This window comes from Sander lucioperca, chromosome 2, assembly GCF_008315115.2.
Source record: "Sander lucioperca isolate FBNREF2018 chromosome 2, SLUC_FBN_1.2, whole genome shotgun sequence".
NCBI lineage: Eukaryota > Metazoa > Chordata > Actinopteri > Perciformes > Percidae > Sander > Sander lucioperca.
The window spans coordinates 2,737,153-2,757,936 of record NC_050174.1 but is presented as its reverse complement, the minus strand read 5'-3'; the positions used below and the strand labels follow the sequence as shown (position 1 = coordinate 2,757,936).

Below are 20,784 nucleotides of genomic sequence, written 5' to 3'. Positions count from 1 at the left end.
ACAGACATCCGGCCGAAATGAGGGACATCCGGCTGAATTTCTGGTGGCAGCGGAGCAATCCCGGAAGTGGAACGTTGTGTATATAGACTACTGCCACGATAACGATAGGGCTGCACGATATGAGGAAAACATGCGATAAAGTTGCTGAATATTGCGATAACGATATTACTTGCGATAAATAAACAGATATTAAAATGTACTCCCTTCTGCTGCTTTCAGTGTTCTGCTAAAATACAACAAATTGCTTGTTGAATTTAAAACAAATGAAAGGGAAACCATTTCCATCATTCTTTTTATTGAACAAATTGAACATTGAATTAAATATGAAAGACACCACTAAAAATAGAATGACAGAACATTTTAAAGTGCAGTTTTTACTGCTCTTTCAACACAAAAAAATCTCTGAGTGCCTTTTGCGATATGACGCAGCCTCCGCGATGTGTTTATTGCGCCAGTTGATATTGCGATGGCAATAAAAAAACAATATATTGTGCAGCCCTTGATGGTTTCCTTTTTAAGATCTGCAAACAATTTTTACTCAAGAGCAGGAGGCAGCCACAAGCAAAGCCATTCTCCATTCACTGCCCAACTGTTTTTGTGTGTCATCACTGACATTTGGATGTGATGAATTTGGAGCACTGCCACCAGGCTAAAAAAACTTTGATATGGTCCCAACTTTTAAGTTGTTCTCAAGCTGCTAATGAGCAACACAGAAGCCTAGTGTGATCTGGGCCCGAAGCACTGTTTGAAGCAATGTATGTCAGCAAAATTCTAACAGCGAAAGTACTTTTGGGCCAGAGTTTTCCAACCTTGATACACAGTTGGGGTTGTGGGGCTTTTTAAGGACTGGTATAGTTTGTTTATTTGAGATATTGTAAATTAATTTGTAATCTAATTTTTGTTTTATCAATTCTTCTTTCATGCAAAACAGAACACAAATAATAAAACAAACATGATTTTGATTGTTTAATGCTTGTAAAGCTGAAAAGATAATTAGAAAAGTCTGAGAAACCTTTAGTCCTAAAAAGGCTTGAAATTTAGGGCATGTAAAAATAAAAATGATCTGCAGTACTGATTCTACTGTACTGTCTCTTCTTCTGAATTTAGACGCCTTCCTTCTTTTCTTGCTTTGGTGACAATGATTCGATGTATGAGCATACAGTATGAGTCACTGCTTGGCCTCAGCCAGCCTTTTCCACGCATTGACAAAAACGGAGAGTGAATTGTGGGAGGCACTGCAAGGGGGGAATGGCTCTGGGTTGTAACGATCAACGGCTTTAATTTGGCGCCAGCTCATTCCTGCTGTACATATTTCCGTCAGTGCCACGTGCATCAAATCGGCTTTCAGACACAGAAAACGATCTCCCTCCTTTTTGATGGCAAACAATATGAATGTGTCGGTTATTGTTGTGCCGTAAACATATGGTGAATTTTTTTTTAGAGAACTGTGCTTTGAAAAATGTTCTAATAAAAAAAGAGAAAAAAATAGCTGCATACGTTTGGCTCTATAAAAAAAAATTAGAGAGCATATATTTGTATGTAGCCTACGCACATACATCTCAAATCCTCTGTGTGTCTCTGGTCACCAACCAAGCTTAGCGCTCAGTGCAGTTCAATAATTGTGAAGGTCAGTGTTAATAATGCTAATGCCAAAAGTGACTTTACCTTACTGAGGATCTCTAGTTTCTTTTTCTGTTTGTCATTGGTTGCCAGAGCAGCAAACTGCTGCAGCAGCACAGGGCTCGGTGGGGTGGTGATGTCCAGGAAGTACTGGAAGGCCTGGTAGATGGTGCAGGGTGGGATACGAGTCTCATTTGTCCAGTTACTGATTACACCTGCAGAAAGGAAGAAGGTTAAAGCTGCATTAATTCCAATTTTATATTTTCAGTGGATCAAATGACTATGTGTAACATGAAAGGGAACGCTCGTGGTAATAAACCCACAGATAATTATCACCCAACTCTGAAGTTCCACTAAACTCTACGAAGCGCTGTAGCTTCTTTTAGCTTTGTTTTGTTTTTTCCGGCCTGCATCAACCACATTCAGACAGTCGTTGAATACTGTGAAAAAGCACTGATAAACCCACAGTTTACAACCTGCCTAGCACCGGACGGCCCACAGGCAATGCTATTACACACTGTAGGTAGTGTAGATCTGTACATGTGTAATCACATGTCATATATACATATGGTCAAGCCTATGTTATACTGTATTATCAAGAATTCATTACCTGTTAATACACACATTTTAGATGCTTTCTATGATGAATTATAATTAATAAACAAGTAAAAACTTCCTTATATTTGCTTATTACAGTGTATTACAAACTACATTTAGGGTTAAAGTTACTCTTAAAAACAGTTGCAGAGCAGTTTTGCTAAATTCAGAAGACTCTTGGGACACATTATCCATGCAGACTATCTATTCTAGTGTGACAGGAGAAAGCATTTCAAAGAGGAAGGCAGGAAGTTCAATAAGCCATCACCAAGAATGGTTTAATGTGTCAAGGTAAAGGTTGATTAAGCTCAAATACTGTGTTTAAGAAACACCTTGCATTACAGTCGCAGTGAAAAATCACACTTATGTCACCCAGTGTCATCACAACTGTTATAATATGCAGCTTCACTGACACATTTCTGGGCATAGATACCTCGCTAAAGTGTGACTTCACGTTGTTTATTGCGGTAAGAGAGACTGTTTCTTATCCATGTTTTGATTTTGACATCCTGCCCAGATTCCACACTGCAACCCTCCTGGTTGCAAGCCTACCATATTGGTAAAGAAGTGTGACGTTGCTAATAGCATCACCCACCTAGGGCAGTGGTCCTCTCCTCCAGGAACTCCACTTTCACAATTTGATTGACAGGTGAAGCATCCTCCAGTTTATCTATGAGAGCTGTCACCAGGTCCTCGTGGTTGCCAGGGAAGATGCCCAGATGGTCGCCGGGCTGGTAGCTCAGCCTGTCGTGGTTGTTTGTGTGGAGCCGCACAAATATGGTGGAGCGACTGTAAAAGAGATCAGAGGTTTAGGGAACTCTGCACCATTTTCAGTCAGTTCCATTCAGTTCACACACCACAGTAAACTGAATGAAAACAGAAGAGTGCATTAGATAAATTAAACATTATTTAAAAAGTTGCTCACAGGTGTCAGTACATACTTACTTGGATTTGGGACTTTGCAAGTTTTGAGATTCTAGTATCTTTGCTCCATACACTTTCTTCTTGTGGATACTGTACAGAGCTGTTGGCAGACAGAAACAAAATTACATTACATATATTTACTTTATTTAGTGACTGGTCTAAAACATACTTTTTTTCATTTTAGGAAATACGCTTGTTTGATATGTTACAGGTGTTTTTTATTTAGTTCACCCCATACATATACACGTGTGTGTGTGTGTGTGTGTGTGTGTGTGTGTATGTATGTGTGTGTGTGTATGTATGTATGTATGTATGTATGTGTGTATATATATATATATATATATAAATCATAGTTAAATCAACACCTCTCTAAAACAGTTTCAACGCAAAACTAAACATTACAACCTTCATAAAGGGAGGATTTATTGCAGGACTGTATTGGTTTAAGCAAGGTGTACCTAATAAACTGGCAACTGAGTGTAGTGTACATACATTAAAAGGGTCCAAAGTCCAGAGCAGCACTGAGGGCTGCCTCAGGTCTATTTGATTTATTGTGCTCAACATCTTACTATCTTCTTCTCCATCATCTTTAATAATATTGCATGCTGCCCAGCATCAAACCTAGATTCAATTCTATATCTCATAAAATGCTATAATTTACCTTATTAATTTTAGCAAATTAGGTAACAGAGCCACTGGTCTATTTCAGACCTGATCCAATATTTTGGACACTAGAACTCAAGGTCTTGAAATTTCCATGCATTATCATTTCTCATTCCTCAACAGAGCCACAAATCTCAGCTATTGATCAATAACCCTTCTGGAGATACATTATGGCCACTTTACCTTCTGTGAGGGCCGGGGCCTCGGCTGTGTACGTCAGACGGAACTTGCTCTTCTTCCAGCTGCGGTCGTTGCTGATCAAGGAGTTGTTGGCCTTCTCGATGTTCACATCATCACCAACACAGAACACGTCACAGGCCGCCTTCACATGTAACGACACAACCATCGGAAAGATCACGACCATTATTCAAAACGCCCCTTCACACCAACACAGGAATAACAAAGGATTTGGAAAATGATCTCTTGCACTCTAAGCAGCAAAGCCTCCACCGGCAATGTCATGTTTGGCCAAACACCTTCAAAATGCTACCTTAACTGTTAGGGTTGTATTAAGTAAATTCACTCAAGTACTGTTCCAAAGTACAACTGTGAGGTACTCATACTTTACTTGAATTATTCCATTTTTTGGGTTACTTATAGTTCCACTACACTACTGTTCTAATAAATATATTGTACTTTTTACGCCTACATTTAATAGCTGCAGCATTAATGTATCATATATTATAATCCAATTATATAATAAGCATGAATCTGAAATTAGCCATATTGCATAATGAGCACTTTTACTTTATTTACTTTAAGTACATTTTCATGCTAATACATTTGTACTTTTACTTAATTATTTTTTTTCGAATACAGGATTTTTACTTGTTTTCTACACTGTGGTTTTGCTACTTTTACTTAAGTAAATGATCTGAGTACGTCCTCCACCACTGGTTTCAAAGGGGTGAGAGGGTTTTCTGATTTAATTCATGCTGTTGTGGTTGTATAGAAAACAGGGTGTGCATGGTGTGCCCATTCCAAGCACACCACTCCATTTTGATTGACAAAATGAACTAAATCAATCCCAAAGGGCCCAAGAAACAGACCTTAAAAACCTTCTTGGCCCAGGTTCTGAATGACTCCTCCTGGCCACACAGCTCATCTCCTTCCCCCATGCGTAGGATGCGCTCCCCTCCCAGCTCTTCAAACAGCGTGTCCACAGCGTGGGCAAAGGCGCAGAAGTGTGGGTAGGCCCTGGAGCCAAGGCCAAACACTGAGAACCTAAACAGAGACACACACACACACACGCACATATACAACGAAACAGACAGACATGGAGAGGCAGTTAAAAAAACGGTCTTAAAAAAGCACAACACAAACATACATTTGTAAAGCACTGCCACCGAGTCCACGTTAGAAGCTTGCTTTTTCAAATAGCACCAACCTGTACTGTCTGCTTTTGGTTAGATGGCAGATAGAGAATCTAAAGCAGAAAAGCAATCATCCTGTAACGCAGCTTCGCTGGTCAGCAAACTGTCATCCCAATATAGTTAGAATAGATATGTGTGTGAGAGAGAGAGAGAGAGAGAGAGAGAGAGAGAGAGAGAGAGAGAAAAAAGGAGGCTGGATGTTTTTCAAGTCTAGAGGAAGCCTTTTTTCTTAATACCCAATGAAATATATCTGTCAATTTTTTCACATTCAAAGCCCCAGAGATGTGTTATGCAAAATCCTACTTTCAAATACCATTAATATCCCTCCAACTTGTAAACAACAGTACTAAAGTTTGCCGGATGTATGTTTACAAGGTTTAAAAGGACACTTGTGTTTTTTCTCTTTACATTTTAAAAACAGGTGGTAGCTGCAAGCTGTCCACAATTCTAACATCGACAAAAGAGAAGGAGATGGAGAGGTAGTTAAAAAAAGTTCCTAAAAAGCAAAATACAAAACAGACATTTGTAAAGCACAGCCACCAAGTCCACGTTAGAAGCTTGCCTTTTCCAAAACCACCAAAATAGCTGCCGTATTTACGAATACTTGTACTGTCTGCTTTTGGTTAGAGGACAGATAGAGAATCTAAAGCAGAAAAGCAATCATCCTGTACCGCAGCTTCGCTGCAATGCAGTCAACTCACTTGAACTTCTTGTTGAACAGGTCGGCACACTGTCCACTGCAATAAAATGTATTAGTCTACATTTTTATATATATATCTTTTAATCTGCAAATCCCCACAGTATTACTTACTGCACAGTTTTTATTAGTGCCACTTGGGCCTTCTCAGTGACACTTTTAGAAATCACTTTTCAAAATAATTTTTCCAGACAACCTCAAGGGATTTTATTTGACACTGTCCACTTTTAAAGTGATGAAACTGTTCTCAATCTGTTGTTGTGTGCTGTTAAGATGTTTTATGCCTTGTTTATTGTGTTGTTTCGTTGGTTTTTGTACCTCCAACTGTAAATTAAATTTCCCCACGAGGGATAATAAAAAACTCTGAACTCTGTGATAACACTTGTCGAACGAATGATATCCTACACAGAGTCTTATTTTGTGACTGTTATGGTGGGTTTCTCTGCTTTTGTTTACCTGACATTGGCGAGAGCTCCGGTGCTCTCAAAGTTAATCCTGGCTTCTGGCTCGTCGCTGGAGGACTTGCGAGTGTCAGAGTAGGAGGACACGCTGTTGAAACGGACCTTGTAGCTCCTGGACAGGGGACAGAAGTAGAGAAATGGGACGCAAGGATATAAAAAAACTCAAGGAAAAAGATAACTGACATATACAAATACAAAGACAGGCAGGTTGATGGATTAAACTCACTTTCTATCTTCTGTGTTGGATGTTGGGTGGCGCATCTCCATTAAGGCAGCTCCAAATTTCTAAAGTAACCAAAGAAGGGCTGTTAGTAATCTGTGCATCTGTCCTGTGCTTCATTAACTGCAGTTGTTGATTTACTGTACATACCTCTCCATTTTCAGGTGGATCACCATTGCCGAATGTGCTAGTCACCACTAACACCAGCGTCTCATGCTCCAGGTCCACCACATCATATTCATCCATTGACATGACCTGCAAGGATCACAAAAAAGAACATAATGCGGAGTGAATCTTAGCCTCCTCTTACATGGTGTAGTCTTAATCCTGCTCTCAGAGACACACTTCACACGACAGATGACTTGAGCGTGTAAATTAAGGCTGAACACACAGCCGTTGGCAGAGGAGGAGGTTGTAATGACCACTCTGTCCTCGCTTCTAACGAGATAATATGCTGCTGCCACACAACGAGCATCCATGATGCATACCACTCAACGTGAATGCCTTTGTCTGCCATGGGACTCAACACACACACACACACACACACACACACACACACACACACACACGGCTTTAGCCCCAAGACAACGTAGATTTGCCCCGGGCGCTCGCATCTGCCCTGCGATCCATCTACAGACATCCACTCTCAGTGACACATCCACACACTTGCATGCACAAATCTCTTCTTGTATGATTGATCACACTGGGAAATAAGAAATGTCCTGGAGGAAGAGCATGCAGTGTATGATTGAGAGCAGCATGTTTAGCATTTTTTCGTCTCTCTATTTTTCTAAACCGATTTGCACAGCCAGGGGTGCTTCAGGATCTTGTCTTAAACTACTGCGCTGCTCAACGCTTCGGTGGTTAAATCTTGCCTCCGACCCGCGGCACTTTACTGCATGAGAGAAGAAGAAAAATGTGACAAAAGACACACTTTCTTCGTCTTCTACCCTCTCATCGCCTGTACTCAGCTGGCATCTGCTTGGCTTCGTCAGCCACCAAGCAAGAGAGGGGGAGGTCTAGGAAGGATGTCTTTGAATTCCTGCTTTTTTTAATTAGATGTCGGCACAATGACACTCGTGTCCAGCTTTCAGATAAGATGATGCAAGGTAGGAGCAAGCGTACCTTTGCGTCAAAAGCGTGCTTGAAGATTTCACAGAGAGTTTTGGCATAATCTTGCGATTTGCCTGTCTCCGTGGCAAACAGTATGGTGGCTTTCACTCTCTTGGCCATGGCCTGGCCCATGAGCTTGGCTGAAAACTTCACAGCCCTGCAGAGGCAAAAAGGGGGACAGTGAGAATGAGATGCACAGAAAAACACAGGACAACTAATTAAATCAACCAAAGACCATTGAATCGAGCGAACAGTTTGTCACATTTAATCCTCAGCCATGACCAGAAGATTCCTTCATGTTGATAAGTCTGATAAAACATTTGTTATAAAGGGTAGTGTGGTTCACTTCAGCGTATGTCAAGGTAGGGGATGGATGACAATTGTGATTACCTAGCTTATCATCTCCTCGAGGCAATATTATTAATAGCAGAACATGAGCGTGCACAAGTGCGTGCATTCACAGACAAAATACTGACAAAACTTTGATTACTCCCTGAGGGGTTGATTGAATACATTTCACCGCTGAGTACACCAGCTTCCTTTCCATGTGTGTAGCTTTTGTCAGGAAAGTGATTACTAGTTTGGCCCTAGATTACACATCCGACAGTAAATTATCTGACATTTCAGGCTGCAAATTTAACCTTGACTCTATAAATGCAGGAAGAAGATGAGAAGAAAAACAAATCACAAATTTAACAAAAGTAAGCATTGTTTTCTTCTAATATTTCTGTGTGACAACACACTCACTTGGCAAGCTTCTTGAATCCGATGGCCCTTTTCTTTGTGGGCGTCCCATTGATTCCTTTCCACACATGGGTATTCCAGGGATCAGGCTTTTTCATATGGGACAAGAAATTCAAGTTCAGCGGTTGTCTTTGTATAAGGTAAAAATCCATTTTGAGATACTGAGACATCATCTGTGGTTGGTTGTCATTCAGTGTATTTGAGGAGTGACTTGGTATAAATAATTTGCTGTACACACTTTCCTTTTTAACATGCCTGGTCTACTTGTACTACCCAGTAATGATTTCCAACTTTAATTTACCTTAATGACTTCCTTTAAATAGATAATCAGTTAACCAGTTTGTAGTAGATGTGTATATATAATAGTGGGGGTGCCAATAACACATGCCATGAATTGTGTTGTGGTCTATTAAAGCTAATGTCAGTGCAGAAGTTATTTGCCTGTTTTATTGTGAATTCAACCTGAGGGAAAAGATGAAGCTACAAAGCACTGGAAGCACTTAATGATTTTGTTATACCTAGTGGTGGAAGAAGTATTTACATCCTTTACTTAAGTGAAAGTACTAATACCACACTGTAAAAATACTCTGCTGCAAGTAAAAGTCCTGCATTGAAAATATTGCTTAAGTAAAAGTATGTAAGTATCATCAGGAAAATGTACTTAAAGTATTAAAAGTAAAAGTACTCCATGCAGAAACATCCTCACATTTTAGAAACTGGAAATGATCTAAACAGTTCTGTGCTGAATGGTCTAATCATGTCAGTTGGACTTGTAGGCTACATAGGCTACATGTTTTGTGTACAAAAATCTTAATTTGTAAAGTAACCAATAACTAAAGCTGTCAGATTAATGAGGTGGAGTACAAAGTACAATATCTCTCTCTGAAATGTAGCAGCATGAAAAGAAAAGATTCAAGTAAAGTACAAGTACCTCAGATTTGTTCTTAAGTACAGTACTGGAGTAAATGTACTTAGTTACATCCCACCACTGTTTATACCTCCCTCTCACCTGGTACTCAAAGGAAGGGGTGAGGCGGTAATTGAGCATTTCTTGGTGGAAAACCGGTGTGATACTCCCTGACATGGGAGGCACAATCCACACCCAGTCTCCAGGACAGCCACCCCGTACCCGGTACTCATTCTCCATGTGCTTCATGAAGGACTCTGTGGCTGAGTGATGGTCTACTATGGTCACTTTGCATGACTAACAATAGAGGACACAAACAAGGAATTAATTTACACAAGCTTTAGTAATTACAATAGTTACAGCATTAAAGTTTGAAAATGTAGTTTTTTCAGATCAAAGTTGGGATAATTTCACAACCAAGTATGATATATTTTCAAACAATTACATTGTATATTATGCAGTTTTCTTTTAAAACAGCCACACAAAAAGATGTACCAACCTGGAAACTGTAGAGAACAGCAATGTTGATCTCCACCAGTGCCTTGTCTTTCCAAAGGGAGGAAGTCTTCCTGGTGTCTAAGGCCATCCTGTTAGCAACCTCCTACAATATATAGAAAGTAACCTGAATATGACAGTGCTGATATGAAAGTAACTGTACTGGTGGGCACTTTAGAAATCAAATCATGTGTGACATTCAAGTATGTTTCATGCCTTCCATCAGGTGGTTAAAAAAAGAAATTTAATTTCATGTTCTTCAACATCTGTGATATCTGTGTATCATTAAAGTGATAACGTCTTCAGTCTTTATACTTTTGTGTGCCTCGTGGCTAAATTTAAGGGCTGGGAATATGTTTTCTTCTTATTCACAAAATAATTCATGCAACTAAAAGAACAGTGCACAAGCAAATAGCCCTCATAAACAATTGCAAGCACAATTTATTATACTTTACTTGGAAGACAAATCTAAATGCAGTGCGCTTGAAAATTGAGATTTTAAGATGGGGAACACTCTCTTTTATGTGTCCTTATAGGATACATGCAAATATAGTAGTCTGGCTACCCTAATTATATGCCATATTTCACTGCTATAGAATAGCTCAATTTCATTTGCCTCTCCAAATACATACACACAAAAATGCAGTATATGATTGCATAAATAAATGATGGATAAATAAATATATATTGGCATAATGTTAAAATTAACAATGTGTAATTTATGTTAAGAGCCTTTGTGACAAAGCACAAGGACGTGCAGTTAATAAGCTTTTTCCTGAGTGTGCACAATTAAATGATGAATGGCATTCTGATTGGATCATTTGGTGAAACACATGCTCCTTTCTGCGCAAGGTGCCAGCCAATCTTTGTTTCTGATTCTTTACCCACCCACCCCCCCCCCCCTTTCCAATGGAGCATGACCTTGTATTTTGGTACAACACACTACCTCCAGAAGGTTGTAGCGTGAGCTGTCACAGAAGTCCCTCACGCCAATCTCTGTGCCCATGTACCAGCCACTGAAGGGGCATCCAGTGAACTCCAGACCACCGATCTCCAGCAGCATGTTGGAGACAGCCGGGAGGCCATACCACTTTAGGTCCAGGTCCTTGAACCACTCGTATCTGGGCAGAGCAAAAAGGGGAATGACGGGTGGGAACTGCAGCTATTTCACTATGCTCCCTACTGCAGTCAGATAAATGTCCAACATTTGCAATATTCACAGTCATTAACTATAATAATTTGTGGCTGTCTTTATGAGGACATATATTTATTTCCCGAGATAAATATCACAAAAAAGTGCAGCCAAAACCAACATTAACACAAAGAAACCACTTTGACAGCTTTTCAGTGCTGGACAGAGCAGGCAGGACCTCAATCTACCTCCCACCACTCACCCCTTGCACCCTCTAGGGGGATTAATAACATTGCTTTCAGTGTATCATTTGCTGAGATGGCTCTAATCTCCTGTAATGATGAGGTACTGTTGGTGGTCGCGGCCTGTGCCAAGATGATGTGAGGGCCAGTTGATGCAGGGTATGGAGCAAGAGATGCCAATTTTGGGGGAAACCTGGCAGGGAGATCAGTGTGTCAAGGGATTCTGAAATGCTCTCTGTAGTGTGTAGAGATGTAGTGATGGCTCTTTGTGCATATGTACGTGTAAAAACAAGTGTAGCTGTAATACCCCATTATTTACTGTAATTATGGGTATTAGAGACAACAGCTTAATGCTTTTGATCTCAAGGGCATTATGGCGTTCATACTGTATCAACCACGAAAGGCTTTCTTAAAAAAGGTAAAAGAAACATACAAATACAAAAACAGGAAGAAGCTTGAAACCTCACTAACAAGCCCCATGGTTACCACAAAAGCTGGCATAGCAACAGATAACGCATGGCTTGCTGTGCTTCCAACATTCAGCACAGTTGGAATGTGACAATGACCCAATCAGACTTCTTAGCTTAAAAGTACCCCATTGTTGAAGAAGTGTTGTTAAGAGATCTGTGAGTGGGTGGATTTTGTGTGTAGCCCCCTCTGTTCTTGTTTTGCTAGATTCTGTATATTTCATGCATGCTTAAGAGGGAAGACATAACTCACTTTGGGTGTGTGATTGGCACCTCCAGGATGAGGTCTTCAGGAATTTCAAACAGCTCAGGGTCATTTCCATTGGCTTGCAGCAGGAGGGGCAGAACATCAAAACGACCCTTCGGAGCTTTCCATCCCAGCTGCATGCAGATCTGGTGACAAAATGTAACATGTGAGCTGCAAATGGGACATTTCCTTCAAAGGGAGTTTTTGCATCTTTACCACAATGACTTCAATATACAGCTCATCTTGTGTACCTCTGTAAATTCAACATTAGCAGGGTCTCCGTGGATCTGTCCATCAGGCTGCTTGTAGCCAGCATAACGAATCAGCTGACAGTTCCACACACGAAAGTCATGTTTGCCATCTAGCCTCTGAGGAAATATGGTGATAGCCGACCTGCAAAAAAAGCATGTCAATAATGTGTAATGTAGATACTTACAACATTAACATATGTCCTAGCTTTAGTTATAATCACATATTTTAAAATAAACATTTATGATACCTGAAGTGTGCCACAGCAATATCTTAGATCAATAGCATGGTGAGATCTGTTTAGCATTAAATTGTGTGTATAATTATTTAAGTACATTAATCAACAAGATTGCTAACAGATAGTTGGCATTAATCCAAAGGCATTTTCAATTATGCTATGTCAGAGGACTCATAGCAAGGTCAAAACTTAGCTACCTTTTGTCTCCCAGTGGTGTTTTAATGCCATGACCGGGTAAAAGTGTTAATACTACTAAGCTGGTTGTAAGTCACTGAGGAGGGAGAACAGCTGGTGTAAATCTGGGCCAGTTGCTAGCAGTCTACATGTGGTAGAAAGAGTCTCAGTCTTGCTTCCAAAAACAGCTGTAATTGGTAAAACAGTCGGTGTGATCAGACTTTATATGTAAATGACAAGTTTCATTTTAATTTGTCCTCTTGTGGTCAAAATATAATTTAGTAACTGTTGGTTGGTGTGACGGCTGCACCTGCTGCCACACAGCTAATTTAGATCTACTCGTGCTGAGGGTGCTGCTGCTGTAGGGACATCTTGGCAGGCCGGAACAAAAGATGCCCCCTAAAGCAAAGCTCTTAAATACAGGAAGTGGCCAATCAGAATGTACCAAGTGCCCGTCACATCATGGGGGTATTGGGATCTGTAGTTTAGAGATATTCTCTTTCTTTAGACTAGCTTTATTAGTTTGTTGGAGCTTTTTGGATAACAATATTTATACTTTAGACTAATTGTGCCGTTTTGTTTTATTAATAGTTTAGTTGGTAGCGTTTTTATTTGCGTTACCTCTTTCACAAATGGTCCAATCAGCCAGTATATATGTGTATATATGTTCGGCTTTGCATAGCATAGCCTACGATAAGTTCTGTTTGGCTGACCACTTTTATGCTACCATAAATGTTTATGGAACTTTGTTAAATATTTTGTAAATTGTTTGGTTCATTTTTGGGTACATAAAACCATCTTTTTGAAAATCCTCCTGTGACTCCTCATGTCTGTCAGCTGGGTCTGCAGACTTGATGGCGTATTAAAAACAATTTATAAACCCATGCACACTTATTAATTGATTAAAAGAACATTTATAACTGCATTATTATAAAAAAAGTAAGGATATACACCAGCCAATGGAATTTGTCACAACTTGGAAACCAAACATTTGTTCTTATCACTAATGACTTATGGATCACTAACTTATATAAAGGCTTAGTACATAATTGATGAAGCCATTCTTTAAAAACGTATAAACCTTTCATAAAAAGGTGCCTGAAGAGAAAGTGGTAGATTATATCAGCCTATTTAAAAAGGGAAATCTAATAACATTTTTACACATTTTTACATAACAGATTTTTTTTACCATTGAATCCATTACATAAATAAATGACTCATCTGTTCTTGTTGTTTTTTAAAAAAAACAAAAAAACATTTTAGGACCCTTCCTTTTAGTATATTTATATTTTGTAATACTGGCAGGTGGTTTTGAATAAGCAACATGATTCCAAAACTATTGCAACATGTTGCAATAGCACTATATGTTTATTTATGTGTCTATTTATATTAAAGCGAGCCAGCCTGAGAGAGGATGTCGTGCTGGCTCTCTCTTATCAACATGTGTATCCGAGCTGTCCTTCCGAAGGCCGGGCTAAGTGTAATAATGAGTCAGAAGCTATCCATCATCCAAGAAGTAAATATAAGGTGTCAAATGTGATTAGGACTTGACAGAAAGTGAGCAAGCGCTGTGCAGGTCTGACAAATGACTGCTTGTTAGCAAGGTCTGCCGCCTCAGCAACAGGGCAATGAGACACTGATAGATAGCCAGGCAGCAGATAGTGTCAGATACAGCATTAAGAGACAGAGCACACGCTGACAGATGGGACAGGGGGTCAAGTCAGGGTCATCAGCGATGGAGACGGGTGATGAGATACATGGAACAACAGATGGAGAGAGGAACAGTGTAGTCGGAGGAAGAAGAGTGGAGTTGAACAATAGGAAACAACATAAGGAAACAAAACTCAGGTAAATAGTTGGAACAGTGTGTGTGTGTGTGTGTGTGTGTGTGTGTGTGTGTGTGTGTTTGTACCTCAGGTTGCCTTTGTTGGTAGCGTACTTGATGTGGTTACAGATGTAGTTGTACATTCCATGAGCTGTTGTGCAGTCTCTAGCATCAAAAACCTGGAGAGCAAACGTAAAATTGAAACCTCAGAACTAGGTTTATACACAGTGAACTGTTTTAAATACACAAATATTATAAATACAGTATGTAAACTGATATGTGACAAACAAATGACTGAAACAAAACTATGTCTCTGAGCATCTTGGATATTATGCAAAAGTGGAAATGTTAGTAGAAATGCAGAATCCATCTTGATTACTATCCACGTTACTTGTCAAAATTATCAAAAACGGCATGTAAAGGGTGCAAAAGCATTAACAGCCCCATGCTATGATTTTACGCATACTGTATATTACCTGTAGTTTGGACCACTGGATCCTCCCTACGCATCGGGCAGCATTCCTCCAGGCGTGCTTGGCTCCATAAATCAGTTCAGTGTCTTTCAGCTGGTAAGTTCCTGACGCTTCAATCTCCTTGGTCACCTCCTCCAGCCTGTCCACATGCGCCTTAGAGCCATACCTGTAGGCAGGACAGGTCCACAGGCACAATAGAATAACATGTAGGCTACAGTACAACACAACAGGTAGGCCTACTGTATGTCAATTGTGATGTTTTGTAAGGATCTCTTGTAGTTCTGCTTCATATCTTTATATATTTCAAAAATGGATACAATCTTCATTGACCGATGGCCTCGCCAATTTGCCCTCACATCAAAAAATCCCCTTGGCAAATAAATAAACAAATAAAAACATAAATAAACTACAAAACAAGAAATGCCCATTTGAGGCAGAATTAACTTGTGCACCTTTTTAACAGCATCAACAGGACAGTTACACCTGGTTTACCCTCCCCTTTTCAAAATGTGACGCAGTACATTTTTACTGACCATCTTTTTACTTTTACCCAAGTAAATCTTTACACACAATTTTACTTTTACTTGAGTAAAATGTATTCAAATTAACAGCACTTTAAGTAAAATATTCTAGTACTCTTTGCCTACTTATCTTATGCTACCGAGGAAGATTTAAGTTACCAGACTAACTAGCTAACGGTAATTAGCAATTTTAGCATCTACTACATGCATATCTGGCTAAAAAGGAACCACATAGCTTATTTTATAATACCAATAATGCTAATACTTGCTCAATCTTCTTTAGCCTTTTTTATTTCACTGTGCAGCTCAATGTTACCCAGCCCTAAACATGTTGTCTTTAGCTCTACCTATAGAGCTCAGCAGTGACCGCCGACTTTTTCAACAGCTCTGGTTCCGGATTAAATTTTTCTATTGACATTTCAAAAAATGCTTATATAAAGAGTTTTTACATCTGGAACCAAGCCAACCAGCTATGAGAGGAATCATGACCATAAAACATTTAATTTGGCGCAAAAGAATGTTTGGACAAAGGCAAAAAAGGCAAAGGTGCAAGACTGTGTACAGAAACTATCATAGACTTCACGGGTTTGCAGGTACGGTAAACACTTTAATGGTAAAAGCGAGTTGGACCAATCAGAGATGTTGCTGTTACGCTTAGGATTGTGGGTAGTGTAGCATTTATCCAGAAGATCACGAATACAACATGTTTTTCTTAAAACAAGGTTGATTTCAAACGGACTTCTAGCTTTTACAGCTTGTTGTCAATCTACCTCAGATGGTAGAGACATTATGGTTGATAATCAAAATCCTTATGGAGAAAATCAATGAGATTTTTACATCCGGAACCACACTGTTAACTCTCAACTGTGCAGATGTTACAGGCTGCACTTACCTTTTGATGGAGCTGTAGTACTGGTCTAGGAAGTCAGTAGCCAGTGGAAGAAGCTCCTCTTTGGTTCTGACCTCGTCTGGTTTGCGGGCCTGCTGGTTGGGCATCATTACAGAGCCGATGCACACATTTTCAGTGCAGATTGGCATCTGAAAAGACAGATATGAGAGACGAGGGAGGCTTTTTTTGGGATGATTTCTGTTTGTTTGGTGTTCCTCAGTGCCAAAATCAACTCTCTGGTAATGTATCTGCAAATATCCACAACATTTACTTTCTAGCAAAGGATAACAGTAACAGAAGATTCAATGTTGGCTCCCTTGCTGCATGACAAAGATGTGTGAATGAATTTTATTGGACAAAGAATTCTTCAACACATTTCAGTGGCGTTCAAGATTCCTGTTCAATATATATACAGGAGACAGTTTCTGCATCCATTGTTGTGATTGAATGCAAAATGAGAGAGGCATGGCACCCTATTAATTTACAACAGCAGAGCTATCATATAACCATCCTTCACTATTCATTGTAGATTAACCAGCTAAGTATAAGTGCTTGATGTGAAACAGACCTAGGAAATGCTTGAGTTAGTTTACTTTGCAAATTGAATCGTTCAAAAAGAAAAGGCAATTTTCTTAAACTTCTGAGGTTGTCAAACGTGTTAAAAAAATGTTCTTACTAAAGAGCTGTATGGGTTGTATGGGACAAAAGGCTGTCAACACTTTATAAACAAACACTCAAGGCACTGGACAAAAAGCCATCAAGTTATCATCATTGTAACATAATCCGAAGACATTCTCATGACCTTTGACAGTTTTGTATTTCTTTCTGATGTTAGTCTAGTCTATAATGTAATCAATAATTTGCCTGCTTCTCCATTAAATAAGTTTGTGTCACTGCTTTCAGGCACTGGGAGGAGAACTAGGATGACCGACAGAGGTGACTGTGACTGTGCACACATCTACTTAGTTGGGCAGATCAGTCTTCTCTGTTGGAGCCACAAATTACTGTTTGGCTGACCACTTTTATGCTACCATAAATGTTTATGGAACTTTGTTAAATATTTTGTAAATAGTTTGGTTCATTTTTGGGTACATAAAACCATCTTTTTGAAAATCCTCCTGTGACGCCTCATGTCTGTCAGCTGGGTCTGCAGACTTGATGGCTTATTAAAAAACAATTTATAAACCCATGCACACTTATTAATTGATTAAAAAAACATTTATAACTGTACAGTAAGGATATACACCAGCCAATGGAATTTGTCACAACCTGGAAACCAAACATTTGTTCTTATCACTATGACCTCTGGGTCACTCTAACTATAAAGGCTTAGTACATAATTGATGAAGCCATTCTTTAAAAACGTATATAAACCTTTCATAAAAAGGTGCATGAAGAGAACGTGGTAGAGATTATATCATCAGCATCATTTAAAAGGGAAATCTAAACCGACAGAGGTGACTGTGCAGTACAGCACACATCTACTTAGTTGGGCAGATCAGTCTTCTCTGTTGGAGCCACAAATTATTGGAACTCAGTACCAAGCAAGATCAGAGAATGTAACAACTTTGCTGGTTTTAAATTAAAGTTGAAATCATAGCTAAAATCAACCCAATTACGTTCCCAATCAATCATAAACCCAAACCGCCAATCTTAATGTAGTGAAGTCCTGTTGTAGTGGTGTCTTAATGTTGTGATTTTATTGTTGGTTCTATAGTTGTGGTGTTTTAAGGTTGTGAAATTGTAATGTTGCTGTTGGCTCTATGTTGTGGTTCTCGTTGTTTAAGTAGTGTTTTTATGTTGTGTTGTTGAAATGGGCGAGTTTCAATACTATGAAATTTGATTGTTGTCTTGTACTACTGTGTTAGCATGTTTATACTACAGTGTTAGATTACCCTTTTGACACAGATGTTATTTTCTGTTTCCTGCCCAGGGACTACAGATGAAAATTAGCTTATAGCCAACTCTGGTACTAGTACGGAGCTGTGCATTGTCCCTGTCAAATAAAATAAATAAACAGAAAAAAACCCCTGCATTTTTAATATATTAATCAACAGGTAATTTGTTAGATCGCAACCATCCTCGCTGAAAGGTTTTCAAAAATTCCAGTTATATCATATGTTCCTCTTGAGTCAGACAAAAAGTCCATTTTTTTATGAGTTCCGGAATCTGAATGCAAACATTCAAGGGATCATAACTATTTTACTATTTATTTAATTACATCGCCCACACATGGCTGGCACGCATGTTAATGAATGAGTAAGTCAGTGAGTCATGGATTGGTATCCTATTAAGTGGAGACAGGAGGAAAGACAAGACAAGAAAAAAACAAGAAAAAACAGACAGATGCAGAGAGGAAATTGCTCATAGCTGAGAGCAACCTTGTGTGGTCAGTTTAATATGATTAGATTTGAAGTCAGCTGTCACTTTGGTTTGCCTAAATGCCTTCACCAGTTTAAAGAGAGAAATCAAATGAGTGAGCAAGAGCAGACAACATGAACGATAGCAAACAGTCGAAGAGGAAATTTGACACTGACCCCAGCGCTGCTAAAATTGCCTTGTTACGCCGAACCACACACTTGCACTGTCCAAACACTCAGACGTGGACCGGCGGTCTGTCCAAAATAAACTTCCCTCCGTGTCCCTTCCAACAAATCCAACCCTCGCCCGACAAAAACAGAAAAATCTTGACCAAGGCAACAAACACACCATTACAGCCAGTCAAAACAAAGAAAAAAAGAGAATAAAAATGAGTAAGAATATGTGTTCATGAAAACAAAAACATTAATAGGATAATTCCAAAGAAAAAAGGATACAAACAAAAGAACACTGACAAGAAGAGAGAACAACAAAGCGGAGACAAAACAGTAAGATGTGACGGATTAAAAAGGAAATGGATGAGTAGAGCAGGGAGTGTTAAAAATGAGACAAAGGAATCACTTGTGCTTCAGCACGTCCGCTCATCATACCGCTCCGGGCATTCATGCCAGCCAGCTGTCCTTTTCTAAAAAGACGGATCATTCTTGAATACAGCAGCGTCTGCGATATATAATAAATCTGAAGATGCTATTACAGGCCATTCATTGGGATGCACACCCTGTGTCCGATAAGTCACTGAAGCAATTACGTTGCCATTTGCTGTTTACGAATGGCTGCTGTTTTTGGGGGGTGAATGCTTAAAAAGCGGGGTTCACCTTGTGCTTGGTAGAATGGCTTATTGAGTAGAGGGAGAAACTTTGGCTGCATAATAAAATGGTGGAAAAAAAGGATGGACAGAGTGGTTGATACACAGAGAAGCCTTTTCTAAGCAAAGTCTTTGCATGTAACTTTTTGGAGTTCTGGATGACCTTATTTCTTTTCACCCAAGAAAAGCGTAGTATCAGTTGTTTGTCCAAAAACCACATCATTTCCTGCCCAAAACGACATAAGTTTACATTGAAGTAGTCTTGCATTGCCAGACCTCCACAGCGGTGTGGAGTAAGTTCTGGCTACACCACACATACATTCTGGGATTGGAGAAAAAATGCTCTGGGTTGTTTGCATTTCTTTAAACAATCGTCTTAGGTTGCGCTAAGTAACAGTGGCTCTGCAAAATGGTCTTGGCAAAGAACTTGTTTTGGTCAAACAGTTGCACCCCGCAAAAGAAAACGCCACATACAATATTAAATGAAGTTACCTGTTCACACAATACAGTAACGTGAGCTATTTAAATTAGCTGGATACATGGTTAAACGTAATTTGCTCTTATCAGTGTATCGCTGTGTGTACTTCGTCCATAGCAATCTTCGCAAATCGGTCCCAAAACGTCCCAGTTAAAAAGTAAATGCCGTTAACACATTCCTTGTAAATCTTTACAATCATTCCCTGAAAAAAAAACAAGCAGGCATGCCTTGTTGCACAATCCACTTTTTTTTTTCAAAACTTGCCATTTGCAGCGTGCAGCTCGCTAGCTCAAAGTTTGTTGTTGTTTCCCGAAGCAAACAGAGTTTGAGAACAGCAACGCACAGAGAGCAGAAGGTGATGGACAGGCATGTCAGGCAACTATCCTAGAAATGTACTTCCGTTGATCCAGACTAACATTCAAGTGGCAAAGCTCTCTAACAGCCATAGTAAATATGATAGCTGTCCGTCAAAGCAAAGTGAGGAAGTAGTGTGACGTAACTATAGAGCCATAAAGTGCGCATAGGGAGGCATTCGGAGTTGATGGATGGATGGGTGAACGAAAAATCGGATTTAAAACACAGTAGACTTCGGTTTCTTTCCCGTTTCCAGCTAACAATCAATGTTGGTTTCTTCACCACAATCATTCCAGTACCTTAACTAATGGATTGCTATGAAATTTGGTGCAGACTATTATGTTCACCTTTGGGTAAATTGTAAACACGCACACACTAAATAGTAACAAGCTAATCACCAACATTTCAGGCAAGAGCTCTCTAATGTATGAATAGCTAGTGAGAAGCAGAGAAAAGGCACGTTATGCTATGGTATGAAGTTATGGTATGACTTGCAA

The 20,784-nt window shown here is 39.5% G+C and overlaps 1 protein-coding gene across 3 annotated transcripts in view; it reads right to left on the bottom strand.

The window, feature by feature from the left end:
* Positions 1-20,784, bottom strand: part of nos1 (nitric oxide synthase 1 (neuronal)) — a 41,244-nt gene that overhangs the window by 9,730 nt on the left and 10,730 nt on the right. For 2 of the 3 annotated variants that reach the window (XM_036008770.1, XM_031305523.2), the window contains 18 exons: positions 16,275-16,420; positions 14,865-15,027; positions 14,476-14,567; positions 12,154-12,295; positions 11,909-12,048; positions 10,761-10,935; positions 9,819-9,920; positions 9,422-9,616; positions 8,416-8,501; positions 7,681-7,825; positions 6,706-6,810; positions 6,562-6,620; positions 6,331-6,447; positions 4,854-5,028; positions 3,988-4,126; positions 3,163-3,241; positions 2,813-3,006; positions 1,666-1,835 (listed from right to left, as the gene is read on the bottom strand). In XM_036008770.1, the coding sequence (XP_035864663.1) occupies positions 1,666-1,835; positions 2,813-3,006; positions 3,163-3,241; positions 3,988-4,126; positions 4,854-5,028; positions 6,331-6,447; positions 6,562-6,620; positions 6,706-6,810; positions 7,681-7,825; positions 8,416-8,501; positions 9,422-9,616; positions 9,819-9,920; positions 10,761-10,935; positions 11,909-12,048; positions 12,154-12,295; positions 14,476-14,567; positions 14,865-15,027; positions 16,275-16,420 (2,424 nt within the window). Of the gene's footprint in view, positions 1-1,665; positions 1,836-2,812; positions 3,007-3,162; positions 3,242-3,987; positions 4,127-4,853; positions 5,029-5,878; positions 5,915-6,330; positions 6,448-6,561; positions 6,621-6,705; positions 6,811-7,680; positions 7,826-8,415; positions 8,502-9,421; positions 9,617-9,818; positions 9,921-10,760; positions 10,936-11,908; positions 12,049-12,153; positions 12,296-14,475; positions 14,568-14,864; positions 15,028-16,274; positions 16,421-20,784 lie in introns of all 3 variants that reach the window. The other variant, XM_036008757.1, reaches the window with a different exon arrangement.